This window comes from Solanum lycopersicum, chromosome 5 (assembly GCF_036512215.1).
Source record: "Solanum lycopersicum chromosome 5, SLM_r2.1".
Classification (NCBI taxonomy): Eukaryota; Viridiplantae; Streptophyta; class Magnoliopsida; order Solanales; family Solanaceae; genus Solanum; species Solanum lycopersicum.
This window is the reverse complement of record NC_090804.1, coordinates 12,889,238-12,900,672: the sequence shown is the minus strand read 5'-3', so window position 1 is coordinate 12,900,672 and position 11,435 is coordinate 12,889,238. Positions and strand designations below refer to the sequence as shown.

The following is an 11,435-nucleotide window of genomic DNA, read 5'->3' as shown; positions in this document are numbered from 1 at the left end:
TTATTATAATTTTTAGTGAAAAGGGTCAAAAATACTCCTTAACTTTAATTCATTGTTTAAATTTATCATCGCCGTTAAAATGGAGTTAATTTTACCCCTCTCCTTACTAATTTTACTAAATTTACCCTCTATTTAACGGATTGATCCAATTTAACTCAATTTTTTTAAAAAAAAAAATCTTTCTTATTTTAACCAAAATAACCCAACCCATTTAAAATAATCCGTCCCTATTCTCCACATCTCCTTTACTCATTTATCTATATTTATTTAAAATATAAATAAATGATTTATTTCGAATTCAGGGTATATATATAAATATTTAGAATTAGTATATGATAGACAATTGAAGATGAAATTTTTGAAGGAACGTTACGTTGTGGGAATACTAGTGGTGGACTAGGGGGCTTCTATAACAACTAATTTAACTTGCATTCATAATCAGCAGGGGTGTATATGATTTGGATAAAAATTGATTAAGAAAGTTAAATTTGAGTTTTGTTTATTTTGTTTTACATTTATAATAATTGAGTAATATTTAGTTTAGTTTTGGTTTTTTTCAAAAAAAATAAAAATTGAATCAACAAATATATACATATTTTTTTATATTTATATACCTAATATATTATTTTTATGAACATTTTATCTATCTTATATGTATTATCATTAAAATTTATTTATAATCTAAGAAGTTCAGTGGAATCAACTAGGAAGCCAGGGGCAGAGTAATTTTGGTACAAGGAGTTCATCCGAATCCTTTTTGACGGAAAATTATATTATTTATATATTATTAAAATAATATTTTATGTATGTATAGTAGATGTCAAAATCCTTTCGACTAATCCGTGTGTTTATTTCTACGAATTTTGAACTCCCTTATTGAAAATTATGACGAGCATGATTCAGTTGCTGAAGCCTGGCTGTTTCGATTTTGATTTCATTTTCTCCATTTGCAGTGAAATTTCAATTTCAAAGATAAAATATATTATGACAGACAGTATTGATGGATGTCTCTTTTTGAACTAAATTGTTCTTCTATTTTTTCAGCTTATTTTTCTAATTTTTTTTACATAATTAATAGATGAATAATGGGATCAAACTCAGTAACAATCAATTATAAATGTATTATAATGATATTTAGTTTGATTTTAATAATAACGAAATTGATTTGATTGTTACTACCAATCAAAACTGCTTATAAACACCTCTATTAATCAGTATAAAATAACTTATGAGCGTGAATTTTAACTTGGTAGGAAAAATTAACTTCATGCCTTGTTATTAGTTTAGTATATTCTCTTGCACATAAGGCTAAATTAACATGCAATAACAAATAACCGTTCTTCACAAATTTGATTTCGTATATATATAATAATATTTTTAGAGAAGTTAACTTAAATTCTTCTACTAATAAATATAATTATAATGATTTAAGTTTTACGTGTCGTTTACGACTTTGTTATTAAAATAGAATAATATTGAACAAGGCAGCCGCCACACTAGTCCAACTCTTAATAATAAATTCACCATTAAAACCACATTTTCCATTGCTATTTTTTTTTCAAAACGTCTCCACTTTTACATTCTCAGAAATAGCTCTCATATAATTTACTCTCTCTGAAATGGAGAATTATGCAACAATATTTCCATCAGCATCATCGTCGTCGTCTCATCACGATGGATATGTTTCATTAATGAATAGCAAGAGTAGTATCAGTGACGATACAAAAGAGGAATTATTATTCCAAGGGAAGAATAAGGCCGGTTTCTTGGGACTAATGGCAAGCATGGAAACTCCAAGAGATATTATTACTAAAAAAGATGAAGTGATCAAATCGTGTAAGAAGAAGATTAAGAAACCAAGATATGCTTTTCAAACAAGGAGTCAAGTTGATATTCTTGATGATGGTTATAGATGGAGGAAATATGGACAAAAAGCTGTCAAAAACAACAAATTCCCAAGGTTAGTAATATATCAATTCCATATTCAATCTACCTTTACACACTTTAATTAAATTCCCAAGTAACTTAATTACTACTCCCTCCGTCCGGAATTATTTGTCATTTGGGATTTTCGAAAGTCAATTTAATTTAGATCACATTAATTCGATATTTAAAACAAAAAAATAATTAGATATTCTAAAAATATATGTAAAGTACTATAAGTTGCAATTTTTTGCATATCAATATGATGGAATAATATATCTTAAAAATGTTAGTCAAAATTTTTATAATTTAACTCTAAAAATACAAATTATGACAAATAATACTAGACGGAGGGAGTATTTTTAGGCCAAATAAAGAAAGAGAAAGTATGGAAAATACACCCTGACACAAATCATTAGTTTTGTTTCTAAACTATTGATACCCCTTTACTTGACTAACTAAACTTTGATACATACGTATCCTGATCTACCACATGACATGGAAAGTGATCTCAAACTCTTGTATAAGCATAGACTCTTAATAAAAAGCTGAGAAAAGGGTTCAAAATAACTTTAAATTTAATAAGAATTTAGGAGTGTATTTCATTCATGTTGCAAGATATATCGAGGGTGTATTTAAATTCAGGTTGTCAAGCAAAGAGGTGTTTTTAAGGCTGTTATTAGTTTAGGAATGAAACTAATTATTTGTGTTGTTTAAAGGTGTTTTTAAGGTTGTCAATTATTTAGAAATGAAACTAATAATTCACACCAAATTTAGAAATATTTTCAATACTTTATCTTCTAGGTTCTAATCCAAGTCAAGATTGAAGATTCATTTCAAGTTAATATTTGGGACTATTTTTTTTTTTTGAAAGCGTCATTGATCCTTTTCAAAGGGATCTTAAGAACTATGTTAATCTATCCTCAAAAGTGATCTATGTTACGTTTGACGGAATTATAGCAATAATTGTCCAACTACTGTAATATACTAGACTTCACATGCCAAGGGTGAATCAATATTTAGATTATTTTGTTTAAAATAAGTATGATTTCATTATATGCATATATTTTCGTTCTTTTATATAATTTGATCCAAAGCAATTGAAATTGCCTTAGATCTACTTCGTTCTATACTTCAGAATATTACTTGGTTTATGCTAGATACTATAATTTTGTAAAACTAACGTCCAAAGAAACTTATATTTAGCCCTTTGATGACAAATAAGAGATGTAAGGATCCAGCGAAATCGAGGACACTATTAGAAACACAAATATTTTCTATTATAATTAATGTAAAATTTATGTTATAAAATATGAGTTTCCCATCTCATTTCCATCGATTCAACTTTAGAAAAAAGGATTGTTAAAACAAATTTTTTATTGAAATACTAAGAATTAAGCTTTCTATTTATTTTTTTTAATGTGAAAATACTACCTTTTTTTTCTATTCTCACTGATTCAATCAGAAAAACTGTAAAAGACTGGAACCTAACTGAACATTTTTCTGTGGTGAATTTCAATAAGAAAATAGTGATTTTTTGAATAGCGGGAGTTTCATCAGGATTCTGATTTATTATCTATCAGAAAAAAAGTTATTGATATACTAGAACTTTTGAAGTGAAAACATGAAATTGAAATGATCAAAAGTTGTAGGAAATGGAATAGTAAATTGGAATCTATATTTATCCCCACATACTACCAAGTTACAACTATGATCTGCAGGAGTACTCTCTATTCCATGAAATTAATCTGGCTATAGTCATTACAAAAAAAAAATATAAAAAATATGTGATATATTTTCCTATTTCAAATGGCTACTATTATTTGGGTAGGGCTAGTGGTTTAGACATGGGAAAATGTTAGGTGAAATTAATTATACAAAAAAAAAATAGAGAAAAAAGTCTAATGCATATTTGGTTGTTGTGGTACTCAACAGGAGCTATTATCGATGCACACATCAAGGATGTAACGTGAAGAAACAAGTACAAAGATTATCAAAGGATGAAGAAGTAGTAGTAACTACTTATGAAGGCATGCATTCACATCCAATTGACAAATCTACGGATAACTTTGAGCACATTTTGAGTCAAATGCAAATCTATAATTCCTTTTAAATATTTATTTTATCTTTCAATGCCTAAGGCTTATATCTTATCTCAATATATATTAGTTACATGTAAAATAATACTGCAGTGTGTATATGTATTTTAAACATATATAGACGCAGATAATTTTATTTTTCACTTATTTTGAGAGTAATTTCCCTAGGTAGTCATTCATATTTGGGAATTATCTAGAAATATCATTTATGTTTGTTTTAGAACTACAATATCACCCAATTTTGCCTATTTTCCTCACATTATGCTTGTCATAAAAAACACGTTATTTCTCTTCTATTAGGATGTCATGTCACATTATATATTTATTTAATATTAAAAAAATATGTTTTAAACCTATTTAAACGTTAAGATGCAATATGTTTTCTTTATAAAATATTGTTTTCGATTTATGTTTTTTGGAAATGTTTTATTTTTTAGATATATAAAGATTAATTTTAAAAATGAATGAAAAAAGTACCCTATTTCTACAACTAACTACTAATGGATTGTTTTAACCATTTTTTGAAATAAGTTTTTTTTTTTTTTAATTTTTTATTGATAATTATTATCTTTTACTATAAGTTTTTCAATTAATTTTTTAAATAATAATTATAGTTTTCCTACGGTGCACTTTTTCTTCTCCTATTTAGATAAATATTTCTACATTCCATTTTGTTTGAGCATTTCCTAAAATCACTGAAATGTGACTAATATAAATAGACACTGCAGTTTTTTTCTATAAAATAATTCAATTTTTATTTTTCATTTTTTAACCTTAAAAATTGAAATTTGAAGCATTTAAAGATCTTTCATTTTTTTCCATAATAGCCATTACTGATGTTATAAAAACAAATAGTTCGATTTCATTTCTTTTCCTTTAAAATGAAATTAGAGGCATTTAAGAATCATTTATTTTTTGCCGTTACAGTTTTTTTTTAACAAAAAGACTTATTTTTTATTTAAAATAGCTATGCTAAAATTTCTGTTTTTTTAGTTGTATTTTTAGATCATATTCAAAATGTTTTTTTGAAAAATTAAAATTCTTGAATATTTGTGATGCTGACATGTGTCACTATTTACTTCTCCTATTATATATAGATAGATGTTTTTTTTAAAAAAAAATAGACAAACTCACATATTATACCAAGTAAAAAAAAATTACATTAAGAACTCTAGTATGAGCTCCTCCGATTTTTCAAGAAAGTATGCGGGTTCCTCCGATTCTTTAAAAGAATTAGAAAAATATTAACAATAAATTAAAAAATGTGACATGGCACTCTAGTAGGAAAGAAATAATTATTATTTAAAAAATTAATGGAAAAACTTATAAAAACATAATAATTATCATTAAAATATATATATATTTTACAAAATAATTAAAATAGTCCATTAGTAGTTAGTTGTAGAAATAAGATACTTTCTTTTCATTCATTTTTAAAATTTATCTTTATATACCTAAAAAAAATATTTTCAAAAAATATAAATAGAAAATAATATTTTAAAAAGAAAATATATTGCAACGTGACGTTTAAATAGGTTTAAAGGATATTTTTTGATAATAAATAAATAAATAATGTACATGACATCCTTATAGGAGAGAGATAATGTATTTATTGTGTCAAATATAATTTGAGGAAAATAGGTAAAATTGAGTGATATTGCAGTCCTAAAATAAACACAAGCGATATTCTTAGGTAATCTCTCAAACACGAGTGACTATCTAAGGAAATTACTCATTTTGATTATATTATAAAGATTATTTTCAAGCGATGAAAGAAAATAAAGCGTAGTAAATTTAATATCTATTGAATGAGAAATAATACATTTTTTAATCAATTAGATAAAAATATATTTTCTAATAGCAATTTTGTTTCATTTCTATTGCCCATTCAATAAGGTGTTACCCTTCTAATATTTCTATTTCTATTTTCTGTTTAGTCCATTTAATATATAATGCTCTGCCTCAATGTGTCACAAAAACTTAAAAGAACAAATATTAGATTATAAATCAAAATACCAAAGAACTCATAAAAAATGAGAGGTAATATATTAGTAGAACGAAAATCAAAATCAACAAAAATAATATTTTCAGGATTAAAAAAATGGAAATACAATGATAATAATTAAGAAAAAGAAAAATGATCATTGCTCCTCTTTTAATTTATTTTAGTTAACATAACAAGAACCCTAGTATCTACGGTACAACAGTTTTCAATAAAATCAGTTCAAGACACATTATCAATTTCGCCAACACCATAAAATAATTTTAAATTGATTAAACACAACTTAATTGTATATATTTTTTTTGCTTATGAACAATAGTTTCTTGTTGAGTTTTCGAATTTACCGATTGGCGTCACAGTTAACTTAAATATATTTTCTATCATCATTGTCTTTATAGATTTCTTCATTGGGTGCTATAGATAACCTAATGAAGGAGTAACTCCACATGTAGAACTTGTATTTATTCTATTGCTCGTATTTTATAAAAACTTTGTCGCGGTCATGTGTCGGATCTAAAAAATATATAGATTTTAAAGGATAAAACACATGATGATATCTTTTAAAAGTTCGAGTTATATAGAAAAGGCAACTATAGACATGTATTTACCAATATAAATAAAAATCCACACTATCATCAGATCTCGATGGAGTTTTCTCATTTACAGTTGCTACATACTTCATGATAAAACTCAATTACACATTGAAAATTGCTGTGTAGGCGATCGTATGTAATATTTTTAGCTTAACTTAAGAGTTGGTATAACAAAATAAAGATGGCAGGAATATTAAAGAAGGAAAGGAACAAAACAACCGATAGCTCTTCTTGAATAGAAAATGTAGTTTTTGAATTACAAGAGAAAACAAAGCGTGTATATTCTCTATTTACTTACTCCTACTTCTAATATAACTCCTAACTTATAGTGTTTTTATTCCACCAAACAAGCTCCTAACTTACTCCTAAAGTTCCTAACTTTCAACAAATTTCTAAGACTGTTTTGGCCTGGTAAGTGCAGTAAGGAAATAACACATTAAGTTGCATGTCAAGCTCGGAGCCTACACCCTGGACGTGACCGGCACCCAATGACCATTGTTGGCCTTGAGCGAACCCTTTGCCTGACGTACTTAACTCAGCGGAAAACTAACTCAACCCAATCATGAAATAAGAGCACTCTTAAAAGAAAGACTTAAAACATAAAAGTCTGACCAAAATGACACTTAAATCTCAAAACATTTTATCTGAAATAAAAGAGACTTAACTGAATTAACTGACTATCCGTCCATGAAGCCTCTAACAATACTATGATGAATGTTAGGTCAGACCCCATAACATTCTAAAATTTAAAGACTGAAGCATAAAAAAGGGATCCTCTGGAATGCAAAGAGGCTCACAATTGACTCTGAGTGCTTTAGCTAGATCAACGATGCGTTGGGTGTTGATCCTAGGTACCTGCGTCTGCATCATAAGACGATGCATGACAACATTACATTGAATGTACGAGTATGCGGGTTGAAATGCAAAAACACACTTAAGCTTGAAAAGGAGTAAGAAAGAACACTTACCTCGGCTCTACTCAACTCAAGAATAACTACACATTTCATTATAATGAAATTTAAAAGAAATTTACAATATAAAGAAAACTGTCTGAAACATGTTGAAACTCTGATTGTATGCAAGATACAATTAACTATGACATGTATAAGAAAACAAGTAAACTGATGTTTATGAAAATACAATTAACCTCTGTATATGAAAATACATTAAATTCTCTGGGAGATTCTCTTAACCGACAACCATCACTATGAGCCTAAGCGATTTACAACGTTTTACCTCACGCTGCCAAGGATCATCCTATACCTTGTCATCGGTACAGGACCTTACTTAACTTAGTGGATTCACTAGCTTAACTTACGTGATCATCTAAAAGGTATGATCTTAACACCCATGATGGCTACATGGTTTACATGGGGACTTGAGTTAATATGAACTCTTATCCCCACATCGGTGCTCAATACTACTCCCAGAATATACTTTATCTCATACTCTTAGAATAACTTTCTTTCTTTGGGTTGAAATAATTTGCTCAACACTTTAGCTTTAAAAAACTCCTTTGGAATCAATGTTCCCCTTTCTTGTTCAAAAATCTTTTAGGAAATTTTTGTTTCCTTTTAACTTAAATGAAAAACATTTATAAACTTTTTAGGGAATACTTAGTTCTCTTATATCTTTTGAGAAATGAACTCAACTCTTTACTCTTTGATTTCTTGAAACTTTTTATCTTAATAAACTCTTTAGGGAATAGTTAGCTCTCTTATACTTCTTTGAAGGAAAGACTTCAACTTTTACTTTTTGTTTAATTTGGAACTTGAACCTTAAAATGAAGTTAAAACGTTTAGATAGGACTCTTGGAAGCTTTAAGAAACTTTACTTTAACTCACTTCATAGCTTTAGACTTAACTGCTTAACTCCCTTGACTTTGATCTTAACTTTCCTTGAATGGATTATGGATTCAAGGTTTAAATTTGAGTTCTTTGATGATTTCAAGGTATTTAGAAATCATTTAAAGTAATTAGAATCATTAGAATATGTTTATGTACCTTGGAAGGACTTAAAAAGACTAAACTACAAATACTGGACGAAAAAAACCGGGATAGGCGTACTGGTCACGTGCCGCACTAGCCTCAGTTGATTGAGGCCTTATTCTGGCGCACTGGTGGTGCGCCGCGCTAGGCCTTGGTTGATTGAGGCCAATTTCTGGCGCACTCGCCTGCCCTTACCTAGGCACGTCTGACAAATTTTTCAACTTATTTTTCATCTCCAAACCCTCCTAACTTTCATAGTTCTTTCACTAAACGATTGGGACTATTGGTACTATCAATAACTACGGAATTCAACTCAAAATAACTTGGAGAAACAAGAATCTAACCAACAATGGCAGCCAACAATCCAATCAACAAGAAATCAAAACTTTCCTTCAAGAATTTAGCTTTTAACATAAAATCAATTCATAAATTCGCTGAATTGTAATAATTTGGTCTGTGGTGAATCAACCCAACATGAAAGATCCCACATACCTGAATAGGGATCACCCCCGATGAATTCCACTAGAATCTCTTGGTGTTCTTAGCAAAATTTTGCTCTTTCTCCCTTGTTCTTCTTCTTTTCTCTTTTCTCCCAAACCTTAAGCATAAAAACTCTTTTTATCTAATCTGAACTAAAACTTGGTTTCACACCAATTAGAACCTTAATACGAATTGGGAATTAATAGGCTGAAGAGATTACTTTACCATTACTAAAATCCGGATTGGACTTTCCTCAGTCCAACAACTCAACTTCCGAAAGACATATCTCCTTCATACAACATCGATAATGAGAAAATAGGTGTCTTTGGAAAGATCTTCCCAAGGTCTTTCCATTCATATAAAGAATTGCCGCTAAATCTTCCTGAGCTAAAAGTTACGTCAGTTTAAAAATGATAAAAACTCACTTTTAAAATATAGGAAATTTTCTAGCTTTTTCCTTTCTTTCAAAAAATAACTATTCTTGGTTTCTTGGTTTAATTCTAGCTATTTCGGATTACGATATATCACAATATCTCCCCCTTGGGAGCATTCGTCCTCAAATGAGAACTCTTTCACTAAGCTAAGGGTAGTAACATCACTTCAACTCTCAACAACAAAAGCAAGTAATAACATGCTTACAAATAGTCTTGTAAAGTGCTAAGAAGAAAATTTAGTACCTTGATCTGGATTCTCTCTGAATTCAAAGAGATGTGGATATCTCCTCTTCATATACTCCTCATCTTCCCAAGTTGCTTCTTCAACAAATTGGTTCCTCCAATGACCTTGACTTACGTAACTTCCTTAGTTCTCAACTTGCAAACTTTTCGATCCGGAATTTGAACCGAAATATCCTTATAGGATAAGCTATACTTAATCCCAACATTCTCTGTTGGTACAATCACTGAAAGATCACCTAAGAGTTTCTTCAACAAAGAAATATGAAATACCGGATGTACCGTTGCTAACTCTTGGGGCAGCTCCAACTCATAAGCTACATTGCCAACTCTCTTGGAGATTCTGTAAGGACCAATATACCGGAGACTAAGTATCCCCTTCTTACAAAACCTCATAATACCCTTCATGGTTGAAACCTTAAGATACACCCAGTCATCCACCTCAAACTCTAACGGCTTTCTCCAATCATCGGTCTAGGACTTTTGGCTACTCTGTGCCGTTTTAAATTTCTCTTGAATTACTTTCACCTTCTCCATAGATTGGTGAACTATATTTGATCCTATTAACTCTGATTCACCAACTTTGAACCACCCAATTGGAGATCTATATCTTCCTATACAAAGCTTCATAGGGAGCCATTTGGATGCTTGAATGGTAGCTATTATTGTAAGCGAACTCAACTAGAGGTATGTGATCATCCCAATTCCCTTTGAAGTCCATCACACAATCTCTCAACATGTCTTCCAAAGTCTAGATAGTACGCTCTGCTTGTCCATCTGTCTGAGGATGAAAAGTAGTGCTCAAGTTCACCTTTGAAACCACACCCTTCTAGAAAGAATTCCAGAACTGTGCAGTAAATTGTGCACCTATATCTGAAATAATGGAAACTGGAACTCTATGGAGCCTTACCACTTCTTGAATGTACAACTTAGCACAATCCTCCACCTAATAGGTAGTTTTTACCGGCAAAAAGTGGGCTGATTTTGTCATTCTATCATAGATTACCCAAATAGAATCATGTTGACTGTGAGATCTTAGTGGGGTTGTGATGAAGTCCATATTAATCATATCCCACTTCCATTTCGTAAGTTCTATAGTCTAAGATAACCCTCCAGTCCTTTGGTGTTCCACTTCAACTTGCTGGCAATTCGAGCACTTGGCAACAAACTCAACAATGTCTTTCTTCATGCGTTCCTACCAATATACCTCTCTTAAACCGCAGTACATCTTGGTGGAACCCGGATGAATGGAATATCTGAAGCTATGAGCCTCTTCCAAAATCCTTTCTTGCACATCCACCATAGTTACATACAACCTACCTTGATACTTCAGCACACCATCTCCCCCTTGTTCAAAAGATAATACTCTTTGCTTATGAACATTTGCTTTTAAGTCAAGCAAAATAATATCTTGGTCTTGCATCTCTTTTACCTCTGACACTAATGATAAATCAACACCATTGGTCACCACCATTCCTCCTTTTGTGGAATCCATAAGTATGACTCACAGGTATGCAAGTCTGCACACATCTTTAGGTAACTCCCTCTTTTCTTCTTCAACATGGGCGGTACTCCCCATGGATAACTTGCTTAAGGCATCAGCAACCATATTAGCTTTACCTGGGTAATAAAGAATATTCATAACATAATCCTTGAGTAATTCTTACCACCTCCTT

At 30.1% G+C, this 11,435-nt stretch overlaps 1 protein-coding gene across 1 annotated transcript; it reads left to right on the top strand.

Annotated features, from left to right (window-relative positions):
* Positions 1-1,582: 1,582 nt before the first annotated feature.
* Positions 1,583-4,180, top strand: WRKY75 (WRKY transcription factor 75). The gene is given in 2 exon segments (NM_001323315.1): positions 1,583-1,960; positions 3,859-4,180. Coding segments are annotated over 2 exon segments (519 nt in total). The 5' UTR covers positions 1,583-1,619; the 3' UTR covers positions 4,037-4,180.
* The last annotated feature ends 7,255 nt before the right edge of the window (positions 4,181-11,435 follow it).